Below are 12,553 nucleotides of genomic sequence, written 5' to 3'. Positions count from 1 at the left end.
AATATGATTGAGCTGCTCAATGTTTATAAATTCTTACAAGTAAATGAAATGTACTTTTTAAAAACAGTAGCAAGGAATGTAATGGGTGCCTCACAATACTTGTATGGGGGCTTGAACTCAGACCCTGTACTGTCCTATAGCACTTTTGCTCAAGGCTGGCACTCTGCCACTTGAGCCACAGCACCACTTCCAGCTTTTTCTATGTGTGTGGTACCTAGAAAATCAACCCAGGTCTTCATGCTTGCTAGGTAAGCACGCTACCACTAGGCCACACTCCTGGCCTGGTGATGTTTTTAATTAAAAAAAAATAAAATAAAAGATTAATCTTATACTACCTTAGTAAGAAATTTCTGTGTGTGGGCACAGAAAATCTTGTCAGATGCTGGTGGCTCACACCTGCACTCCTTCCAACTTAGGAGCCTAAAAGCTGAGGATCGTTGTTGAAAGTCAGTTCAGGCAGGACCTAATCTATGCGACTCTTATATTCAATTAACCATCAGAAAAGCCAAAAGTAGCAGTATAGCTCCAAGTAGTAGAGCATTAACTTTGAGCAGGGACAGTTCGCAGGCTTAAATTTCAGTCTCAGGACAGGTATAAATAAACAAACAAAGGAAGATGAGTCATGAGGAAGGTAAAAGAATCAAGAGATTGCTGATAGGTAAATAGCCCAAAACTCAATACAAATTTGATTATCCTGTTGTTCATTTGGTACAGTCTTATCTGGCCTCCAAATATGATTTCCTTAATAAAGGTTTGCTATGTCCTCCACTCCTGCAGCTATTACCTTCTGTCATTTCTATCAGCTTAAGTATAAATGCCACTGGACAAAGAATAAGGCCATTACACTAATAATATTCTTTCTAATCTTACACAAAACTACAAAGAATACACAGAAGTTGGTGACAATGGCTCAAAATGTAATCCTACTCAATAGGCTGAGACCTGGAGAATCAAGACTAAAATCCAGACAGGGCAGAAAAGTCTGTAAGAGTCCATTTCCAATTAAACAACAAATGCTGGACAGGAGGCATCGCTCAAGTGGTAGAATACTAGTAGTGAGTAAAAAGGCTACAAGATCCTAAGTTCAAGACACAACAAACAATAAAACACTTGTTAATTTCCCTATGACAAGAAATAAGACTCTAGAATACATATTTTCCTATTTTTCCAGCTCTTATGCAAAGGAAAAAGGAGGGTTATTTATTTATTTAGCCAGTCCCAGGGCTTGAACTCAAGGTCTGAAGACTGTCCTAGAGCTTTCTCAGGGCCAGAACTCTGCCTCCTGAGCCATACCACCACTTCTGGCTTTTTCTATGTATATGGTACTCAGGAGTTGAACCTGGGTCTTTGTGCATGCTATTCCCAGCCCCCAAGAAAGGAGTTTTGAAAAGCTGGAAATAATCTCCTGTCTTCTCAAATCAACTATTTCTCAGGACAGAAAGAAAAGGGATTTCTCCATCCTAATCCTTGAACTATTGACAGATAGATGTAGAACCTTAAGTTTCTGAAACCTTCATGGTTCTTTTTTTTTTTTTTTTTACTAATGGAATATAAGTTTTAAATAAGGAATCTCTGAAATCTGTAAATACGGAGAAATTCTAAGAAAAGACAGACTCAAGACAAAGTCCCTTTCTACTAACTAGACATTTGTAGCTCTAACTAAAGAAAGTGGCTAACTAAAGCTTTTATGTTTACCAAGTTAATAACAATGGAGAAACTGATTGAACTCAAGACATAATCATATGATTGAGAAAAGTCAATTTAAACAAATATTTTAATAGGTTCGGAAAAGCATTTTCACAACTGTATAAAGGTAAACAATATTAACATGACCCAAGAGTTTGATGCAAACTTTGTATGATTCAAAAACAAGGACTCAATGTTACCTCTTAGAGCTTACAGAAGGGGAAAACACACAAAGAGTTAATCAACTAGCATATTGTTTTCGCAAAGATTTTTCTAAAAAGGATTTAGAGACTTTTATAGCCAGAAACAATTAGGGAATAGTTGTTTCACTACTTCCTTTAAGCCAGAAGACGGCTATATATTTAAAATAAAATTGCAATATGAAATTCTGCTAAAAGCACTTTTTTGTTGTTTGTGCATTTTGTTTGTCACCCAGTGTCACACTAACAACTCTGCATCTCATTCCAAAGCACATTATACTCAAGATAAAATGAAAAAGACCATTTTTTTGTTTCCCCAAGGGGGAAGTACTTCTGTTAAAAGCATCTTTTTATGAAACTACTCTTTCTGAATTACCAATAATGCAAACCAAAGAATTAGATACTGTACTCTAAAATTTAATATTTGTTCAGTTCTTATTCATATCCTATAGACATCCCATGTGTACAAAGAAAAAGTATGCTAAATGCTTAAACGTACTTAAGGAGCTGAAAGATTGAGCATTTCTGTCCTTCAATCAGCAGGCTGTCAGGTCATGAGCACTCATTTTATAGTAAGTTTTCTTGCCTTTTCTATTATTGTAACAAAACTCAGTTAAGAAGGAGACTGACCCACAAAGAAAATAGCCAAACTTTTGTTTTCATATGATTATATATGTAACTTTAGTAAGGATAAACAAACTAATATCAGAAAGTTTTTTTCAAAAAATAACCCTATTAATAAATGAGCTGTTTATAATTGCACTCCCTTGTTGGAATACAAACATCAGAGGTGAACCAAGAAATGAAATTAGAATCAAAAGGTACATCATGATATATTCTTTCAAATTTTAAGAATTCACAAATTTTAAAATAAAAATTGCATTAATATCTATTATATAAACAATATGCTTTCACTTCCTCATTATATCTAATATTCAAGAATTATTATACTTTCCCCGAGAATTCAAATATATGTATATATACTCTTAAACTGATTCTCTGATCCATTTCAAATCAGTAAGAGATAAAACCTAACCTTGAACATTTTTTGTCTTCTTATGTGCGACTAGCAAGGGCCAAAAATAGTGTGTTCTGAGGGAAAAGCCATCTTCCTTCAAAGCCTTCATTAGAGCTTTTGCCAAATCTGAAAAAGATGACATAAAATACCATGAAGCTGCCTTGACAAAATCTGTGTGACTGTCAGTTTTAACAAAATGAAATAGTACCGGTTTTACAGGTTGTTAAAGCGCAGTGCAGGGTGAACTGCAAAGGAGAGGAATGCATCCTCACTTCCTTTAACTTTCTACAGTAGCTGATCAGTTTCTCATTAGGCTAGGAGAGAAAAAAAAGTCATATCAGTTATACTGGTAAATATCCACCAAATTCACTTACTGTAAATATTTTGCCCTTGATGGATTTAAAGAAAAAAAGAACTGAGTAACTGTAACTTCTCTATGCATTAACTTGACACAATAAGGAATCTTACTGCATTGCCAATTAAACTATCTACAAATTAAAAATAGAATACCGTATTCATTGTCACACAGTGTCGCAGGAAGAAACTGCCAAAATCAGTTGAATTGTCTCCTCTTGACACAGGGCATGCTAATAAAACTTCCAAGGCTGTATCTTCCAGTTTCTCGGTGACTAAAAGCAGAATGAGGTTCATTGCATCTGAGAAGAAAACAAAAACAGCTTCTGTTACTAAATCATATGTAATGCAATCAACTTAAAACATTGGGAATTGCAAACATTAAAAATATGTCTGCATAAATAAAACATCTAAAAAAGTACTTTATTTTCTTATACTTATTAACTTCCATTTTTTAGCTTAGCAAAATGCTTTTAGGCTGAGAATTTGGCCTAGTGGTATAGAACTTGCCCAACACGCACAAAAACCCGGGCTCTATTCCTCGGTATCACATACATAGAAAAAAGTGGGGGCCAGGAGTTTGTCCTGTTGGTAAAGGGCTTGCCTAGCATGCACAAAGGCCCAGGTTGGATTCCTCAGTACCACATACATAGAAAAAACAAAGCTGGAAGTGGTGGTGTGGCTCAAGTGGTAGAGCTTTAGCCTTGAGAAAAGTCCAAGGACAGTGCTCAGACCCTTAATTCAAGCCCAAGGACCCACCAAAAAAAAAGGTCGACTTGAAAAAAAAATGCAAATACAAAATTCAAACTACCTGGAATATATCTTCTTTCATAGGTAATTTTTTCCAAAATTTCTGAGACGTACTGAGGATATCCAGCTTTACTGAAGCTAAAGATAACTTGCAATAAATCACGGTCCATGAGATAAAGGTCAGACTTCTCCACCTTCTCCAGAGTCTATTGAAAATTCCAGATATTAGAACATGTTAGAAACCAGTGTTTTTAAGAATTAAAGCTAAATAAATTAAATACCAAATCCAAATAATTAGAGTAAATGCCACTTAATAGTTTAAACCTGTTCTATAGAACAGGAGCTCTTCTATTACAACAATAAGTTATATATAAACACCAAAGTCCCAAAGGACTTTGCCTTAAAGACTACTCTTTACAAGGAGGCATTTTTAAAACAAAACTACTTATGTGTTTAACATAAAGCACAACACAAGTTGTGTTTATATATTATAAAAATGATTTTAATGTTTACGTCCATAATACCTGCTTTACATGGTCAATGTCACCCTTTTCAGCATACGAATTCAATAATGCCACATAAGTATCTGGGCCAGGCTCAATTCCAGCATCTTTCATCACTGTGAGAATATTTTCTGCATTCTCCATATCTCTATAAAAGCAGTGAGAGAAAATAAAAACGATTACTATAATAGCTAATGTAATATATTCCATCTAATATATCTTACCTATGATTATTAAAATCAACAATTTTAATTACTAATGTAAGTTATTATGTCAAAAAAAGATAATGACACATATAAACTGGTCTGGTTTAAAAGTGATAAAAATTCTAAACATCTGAATTTTTTTTTTTTTTGCCAGTCCTGGGCTTGGGTTCAGGGCCTGAGCACGGTTCCTGGATTTTCTCAAGGTTAAGGCTCTACCACTTGAGCCACAGTACCACTTCTGGCTTTTTGCTACGTATGTGGTACCGAGGAATCAGACCCGGGTCTTTGTGCATGCTAGGCAAGCACTCTACCACTAGGCCAAACTCCCAGCCCAACATCTGAAATTTTTATAGATATGGTCCCTTCCAAACAAATTATATAATAAACATTAAATATACTCCTTAGATTAAGTGTATTGTCACAGCTTTATTTGCTTTCAAAAGAGCATGAAGTATATTTTCCTGAACAGCTAGTAAATTTTATAACTGTAGTCATTTTTATGAAGACTAATCTTTTAAGCTGAATCATTAAATAATATTGGAATTGAAGAGCAAGTTATAAAAATACCATTATATTTCTCATACATTCCAGGAAAATATAAATATACATGTTCTAAGAATTCTCTCCAACAATTTTCTTTTTCTCTTTTCCTTTTTATAGTGGTAGAGCAATTTAGTTCAATTTAGGTACAGCCTCATAGTTTTTCCCAGGACCAACCTCAAACTATAATCCTTCAACCAATAACCTTCCCTCCATACCACGCACCACATAATTTTCTGTGCCTAGAATCCCCTGAAGAACCAAAACCTTTGAACTTTACCCAGCTCTTGCGTGCCCTGTAATAAGAGAACTGAATACCGCCTCTGTGACTGGAAGATCTTTAGTTTTCATAAATCCAAGAATTTTGCTGTAACAAAAGAAAAACAAAGATATTCTTTGCAAATATGTAACAAAAACATTTTTGCATGGAAATACTAGATTTTAAAAAATCAAAAGCTGGGTCAGGAGTTTAGCCTAGTGGCAGAGTGCCTGCCCAGCATGCTTGAAGATCTGGGTTTGATTCTTCGGTATCACATACATAGAAAGAGTTGGAAATGACGAGCTGTGGCTCAGGTGGTAGAGCTCTACCTTGAGAAAGCCCAATGACAGTGCTCAAGTTCTGACTTCAAGACCCTAGTTTGGCCAAGAAGAAAAAAAAAAAAGTAATGCCAGCTCTCTATCAACGATTTTATACACATGCTCCAATAATTAAAACAGCAACTTTTAAAACTCATCTGTCCTTATGTAATAGGTTTATGCATTTTTCTTTTGTTCTGGTGCTTGAACTTAGAGCCTGAGTACTATCTCAGAGCTTTTTTTTGCTCAAGGTTACTACTGTACCTCTTAAGCCACAGATCTACTTCCAGTAGATCTTTTTGGTGATTCACTGGAGATAAACATAGACTTTACTGCCTGAGCGGGCTGAACCCCCATCCTCAGCTCTCAGCCTCCTGGGTAGCTAGAATTACAGGCATGAGCTTATTATAGCTTTATATTTGATCTAAATCGTATTATCTAATACGATACGGCCCATGTAAAGCCCTATATTTATAGAGATCCATACCTGGCACCTTCAATATCTCCCACACTACAGTAAGCAGCAATCAGCCTCTGGTAAGTCACCTGTTAATGAAATAACATTTTTTTTCTGAGTTAAAAAAATGGGCACAACAAAAAAAAGGACATGACTAATCAGTATTCACAGTAACAACTACCTACTCGATTTGGATGAACGTTTGCTTCCTCCATTTTTGTCAAGAACTCAGTAGGTGAGAACTTATATTCATTTTGAAGATAGACTTTAAGTAAAGCATTGTAATGACTTACATCATACACTGTACCTAAAATAAAATTTAGTCCAAATTTTAGAAAAGCAATTAAAATATTTTCACAAAACTAGAATGATGTACACCTAAATTTAACAAACAAAAAATAAAATGATCACTTTAGAGATAATTACTATATTACTGTACAGTTATAGGTATTAATGTCTTTTTTCCTATGAAGCATAATACTGTATTCCTATTAGAAAATGCAGACAGCATCACTATATTTAAAATTCACTGGAAGATTTTCCTATAGAAAAGAATCTTCACCATATTACAGACAGATTATAAAAGCATGTTCTTTATAAAGTGTAGCAATTTAAAAAAATTTTTTTAGCAGGCTACTCTAAGACTGTGTTTAGAGACCTTTTATATTTTCATTGTTGAACGCCATTTCTACAATGCTAGCATTACTGCCTGGAGTTTGACACCCTAGATTTTCTTTCTGTATTCAGTGTCTACAGACTCATACTATCCACTTGTAACATGGTCATCCACCAAGAAATACATGGAGGGGCTGGGAATGTGGTTTAGTCGCAGAGTGCTTGCCTAGCATGTATGAAGCTGTGAGTTTTGATTCCTCAGTACCACATAAACAATAAAAGCTCAAAGTGGAACCGTGGCTCAAGTGGTAGGCTAGCCTTGAGCAAAAAAAGCTCCAGAACAGTGCCCAGGCCTGAGTTCAAGCTCCACGACTAGAAAACAAAACAAAACACAAAGAACATGGTATAAAGTTAAAACTGTAAAATGTCACTGCATAGCTTTCCTTATCAAGATAATATATGCACATATGAATTTATTAAAGATGAGCCTGATTCTTTTTTTTTTTTTTGGTGGGTCATGGGGCTTGAACTCAGCCTGGGCTCTCCCTGAGCTCTTCAGCTCAAGACTACTGCCCTAACCTTAAGCCAAGTCCCACTTCCTGTTTTCTAGAGGTTAATTAGAGATAAGAGTTTCAGGTCCTTTTGTGCCCAGGCTGGCTTTGAACCCTGATCCTCAGATCTCAGCCTCCTGAGTAGCTAGGATTACAGGTGTGACCCACGACACCTGGCTGTGCCTGATTCTTAGTACTAATACTTAAAATATGAAGTAAAAAAGGTATAGAGTAAAAATTGCATTGGGTTCATCTAGAAATATGCACATGAATATTAAAAAACAGTGCCTCAAAATAGTAGAATATTGTATATATTATTCTGAATCTATTTTTGTTTTAGAGAGAACCTTCATTTTTTGAGTTATCTAATCTCCACTGAGAACATTAATATTGACTCTAGTTTCTTGCTATTATTAACAAGCTACCATGAAGATATCCTGTTGTACATGTGGTTATGTCTGTAAGTCCTAAAAAATGGAACTGCTTGGCCAAACTGTACCTGCAGTTATAACTTCTATAAATCTTTCTGTTTTGTTTTCTTTTTCACTTACGGAAGTCATTAATACTTTTTATGAAAAATATTCTTACTACCCCTAGGTGTCACTATAACTCACCAAATAAAATGTATTACCAAAAGATTATGAATCAAGTATCCTTTCAAATATTGAATTATAGTATTAATGTAAAGAAATATTTTCAAATGAATAGAAAAAATTCACACCTTGTTCATACATTAAATAATCTTACCCAATTTCTGAAGTTTATCCCATATACTATGAGCAAATTCTGTCCGTTCTGTAAGGCTCAGTTCAGGCAAGAGGGAACCACAGCTGCGAAGAAGAAGCAAGGCTTGATTTCCACTTGGGTTATCTATACAAAAGATTAACAGAAAATGTGTAGCAGTATAAATAATGTACATAAATATCAGACTTAAACCTGTCTCTATAAATATACAAAATCTTCTGGTTTCTCAAAGAGATCAACAAAACATGCATCAAGTTACAAGTATCCATACAGTTGTCTGGCTCAAAGATAAAATTGGGAGTATCTACAATGCAAGCCCAGCTGGTCCAATTGCTCACACCTGTACTCCTAACTACACAGGGGGCTGAGATCTGAGGATCAAGGTTCAAAGCCAGTCTGGGCACTAAAGACCTAAAGACTGTGAGACTCTTATCTCTAATTAACCTCTAGAAAATGGGAAGTGAAGCTGTCGCTCCAGGGATAGGGTGGTAGCCTTGAGCTGAAGAGCTCAGGGACAATTCGCAGGGCCAAAGATCAAGCCCCATGACCCAAAAAAAGAAAAAAAATATATAAAATGCACTAAATATCACTAAAACAAGTTAAAAATTTAATATTAATCAGCTTCTGGAGGAATCTTAAGGCTAAAAAGGTCTACAGTCTGCCTAACTACTGAAAACTTATTTTCTAATTGAAAGACTGAATTTCTCAGTATTTTATGAAAAAGATGCAATGCAATATAATGAAAATTCATGGATATTAAACTCAAGTTTATAATTAGTTTCAGAATAAATAAGCATCTTTCTTCTCATATGTGTAATCATTATCTATACATTCCTGAAGGCTAACTTTTAAAAGAAAAACAAGTACTTACTATACAACTCAATTTATATGAACTATCCAAAATAGAACACCTACATTAGCAAGAAATACACGGTTGGTGCCAAGGATGGAGGGGGAGGAAGGAGAGGCTGAGGGGATAAGAGAGAGAAGGCATTTTCTTTTTAGAATGAGAAAATGTTCAAAAATTCATTGTAATGATAAACTAAATAAAACAGAAAATTATTAAAATAATCATTAAATATAAATGGTTGTAAATATAATTGATGTTTCTTTGGTATGTCTCATCATCAAATACAAGAGCAATGCCTGTAAATATAACTGTTATCACAAACAGGTTTCAGAAAGCTTTGTGAATCTTAAGCTGCAATGAGTGCACTTCCCAATTTTTTTTTTTTGTAAGCAAGAATGGAAGTTAAGCAGAGAACCTACAGCTTCCATTAGATTATCAAGTATGTGATACAGTGATTTTAGCAGTTATCTGAAAATGAAAGGGAAATGAGAAGCTACCTGGAAATTTATTATATATGATCATTTTAGGAAAACCGACATAAAGGAATATACAAAAAAATAGTATCTTCCATACAATTTACTAACTTTATTTCTATAAACTATGGGAAAAAATGATTTTTTTTTGTTGATTTTGAAACAAATAGCTAAAGTAAAATGCTTTAATTACTATGTACTTTGTCTAGGTAAATTTGAATAAGGTTATAATCATAGATAACACCTAATATACCAAATAATATCCTCTGTGATGAGTTTTTTTCCAAATGAATGCTAACTAAAAAGCTCAATTTTCTCAACAAAAATTCTAAATTACCTGAATGACATGTGCTATCAAAAACTTTTTGCAGAAGCCCCTTTGTAATTCGACCAGTTCTTCGGACAGAATTATCCAGTCTCATTAGAGCCCAATCAAATGGCTTGACATTCCTATTAGTAGAAATAGTAGGGTCCTCTTGAAGAACACTCTTTTCTTCAGCAGCAGTGGAATATAACCTGGTTTTGCTTAGCAGTTCTCTATAAAAAGGAAAACAATTAGTAATAAAGTAAGATCAAATAAAGCCTAGGTCTTTTTGAGCAAACTTTACATGAAGTTGTTATTAAACACCTAAAATCACAATTTAGCGCCAAAAATACTTGAAGGTTTAACTAGGACAGGTTTTCACTTTTGTCTTAATAAAATTATTCACAGACACACAGCATGCAGTGATCTCCTAAGTAATGAAGAGAGCATCGTAAAAAAAGCTAATTCTTAACTGCTTTGCATATGTTAAGATAGCAGATTGGACACTTCTCCTAAATAATCAACTGCAACAATTAAAATATTATACGAACATAATACTATTCTGATTTTAAATATTAATTTTTTGTTTGTTTTGGTTGATCCATGGTGCTTGAACTCAGGGCCTGGGTGCTATCCTTAAGCTCTTCAGCTCAAGGATTTACCACTTTAAGCTACCACTTCCAGTTTTCTGGTGGTTAATTGGCGATAAGAGTCTTACAGACTTTTGTGCCAGGGCTGATTTTGAACCAAGATCCTTAGATCTCAGCCTCTTGGATAGCTAGGATTACAGGTGTGTGCCCCCAGCCTAAACATTAATTTTTCAAGTCAAGAGAAAAATTAGGGGTTAGAATATTGAATAGCACATATTTTTGGAGAGTTTAATTATACCCAAATGTTCTAAAGCAGAAAATAAGAGGCATTCTAAACTGCAAAAATATAGGTTACACCGGATTACAAATATCAGACTTCAATAAAAATATTCCTTATTGTAAAGAAAGCCCTATCCCAATGTTTGAACTTTAAGCTTTTCTCTCAATTTAGATAGCTATCATTTTTAACAGATAACACTTAAATTCTTGGAGACACACACATTTATTCCAAATATCTTAGAGCAGCCACTGCATGTAACTAAATATTATGTAAAAAGCATAAAATAAGTAAAACGTAAAAAGTCATTAATTCAGAAAGGACTTCAGTTATTTATTTTTTATTTATTGGCATGTATATAGTAGTCTTATCAGCCAGTGATGAGATAAAAAGTAAAACTGCAGGAGCTGGAGCTGTTGTTCAGTGCATCCTCAGTCTGCACAAAATTCATGGGTTTGATCTCCAGTACAAATACAAAGCAATCAAACAACAACAAAAAAAACGATTGTGGTCAAAAGCAGTCAAACTGAATGATCAAATATATGAAGTTGCAGTTTAATAAACAGCTACACTAGAAGCAGGGAAAGGTGGCTCACGCCTGTAATTCTAGCTACTCAGGAGGCTGAGATCTGAGGTTCAAAGCCAGCCCGGGCACAAAAGGACCTGAAACTCTTACCTCTAATTAACCCCTAGAAAAACTGAAACGGGAAATGGAGCTTGGCTCAAGGGTAGAGCAGTAGTCTTGAGTTGAACAGCTGAGGGACAACGCTCAGGCCCAGGGGTAGGGCAGTAGCCTTGAGCTGAAGAGCTCAAGGAGAGCACCCAGGCCAAAATCAAACCCCATGACCCACAAAAAAAGGCGGGGGAGGAGCTACACTGGAGGTTCTTTTTTGTTTTGTCATTACAGTCTATAATTGATGCTAGACTAAAAATTCTATCACAAAGCACAAACATGGCTCACATCAGTAATCCTACCTACTCAGAAGGCTGAGATCCAGAGGAACAACCATCAGTGTTAGTCTAAGCAGACAAATAAGTCTAGGACATTCTATTTCAAGTTAACAACAAAATGTCAGACTGGAGGTATCGATCATAAGCAATCAAGGTGATTTTTCTTTTTTTTTTGCCAGTCCTGGAGCTTGAACTCAGACTCTTGGGCTTTTTCAAGACTACAGTTCTACCACTGGATCGATCCATGCACCATTTCTGGCTTTTTCTATGTATGTGGTACCAAGGAATCCAACCCAGGAGTGCTAGGCAAGCCTACTACTAGGCCTAATTCCCAACTCATTTTTTGTTTTGTTTTGTTTGCCAGTCCTGGGGACTGAGCATTCAAGGACTGAGTACTGTCCTTGGGCTTCTTTCTCAAGGTTAGAACTCTACCACTTGAGCCACAGCACCACTTCTAGCTTTGTTTTTTCTATGTATGTGGTAATGAATAATTGAACCGGGGTCTTCGTGCATGCTAGGCAAGCACTCTTACCACTAAGCCAAACTCCTGGCCTCAAGTTCATTTTCTTTACGTGAGAGGTACCACGTTCAACCCAATGCGAACATACCACCAATGATCTCACTTACATAAACACACAAATTGAAAAACAACACAAAAAATGCAGACATCAAAGCAAACAAGTTAGTTATCTTTTTCTTTTCTTTTCACCAGTACCGGGGCTTGAACTCAGGGCCTGAGCACTATCATTGGGCTTCTCAAGGATAGAGCTCTACCCCTTGAGCCACAGCATCACTTCTGGCTTTTTCTATGTATATGGTACTGAGAAATCAAACCCAGGTCTTCATGAATGCTCTACCACTAGGTGAAACTCCCAGCTCAGTTACCTTTTTCTTAAACCCCAATATTA

The 12,553-nt window shown here is 35.4% G+C and overlaps 1 protein-coding gene across 1 annotated transcript in view; it reads right to left on the bottom strand.

The window, feature by feature from the left end:
- Positions 1–12,553, bottom strand: part of Lrpprc (leucine rich pentatricopeptide repeat containing) — an 89,600-nt gene that overhangs the window by 64,174 nt on the left and 12,873 nt on the right. Inside the window, exons 2-11 of the mRNA XM_090337037.1 lie at positions 9,861–10,060; positions 8,204–8,326; positions 6,476–6,597; positions 6,321–6,379; positions 5,538–5,624; positions 4,533–4,659; positions 4,070–4,214; positions 3,415–3,560; positions 3,113–3,218; positions 2,923–3,030 (exon numbers count right to left, since the gene is read on the bottom strand). Of these exons, the coding sequence (XP_090193163.1) occupies positions 2,923–3,030; positions 3,113–3,218; positions 3,415–3,560; positions 4,070–4,214; positions 4,533–4,659; positions 5,538–5,624; positions 6,321–6,379; positions 6,476–6,597; positions 8,204–8,326; positions 9,861–10,060 (1,223 nt within the window). The remainder of the gene's footprint in view (positions 1–2,922; positions 3,031–3,112; positions 3,219–3,414; positions 3,561–4,069; positions 4,215–4,532; positions 4,660–5,537; positions 5,625–6,320; positions 6,380–6,475; positions 6,598–8,203; positions 8,327–9,860; positions 10,061–12,553) is intronic.

This window comes from Megascapheus bottae, chromosome 7 (assembly GCF_031878675.1).
Source record: "Megascapheus bottae isolate mThoBot1 chromosome 7, mThoBot2.hap1, whole genome shotgun sequence".
NCBI lineage: Eukaryota > Metazoa > Chordata > Mammalia > Rodentia > Geomyidae > Megascapheus > Megascapheus bottae.
Note: the sequence above shows the minus strand (reverse complement) of the source record. Positions and strands in the feature narration are given on the sequence as shown.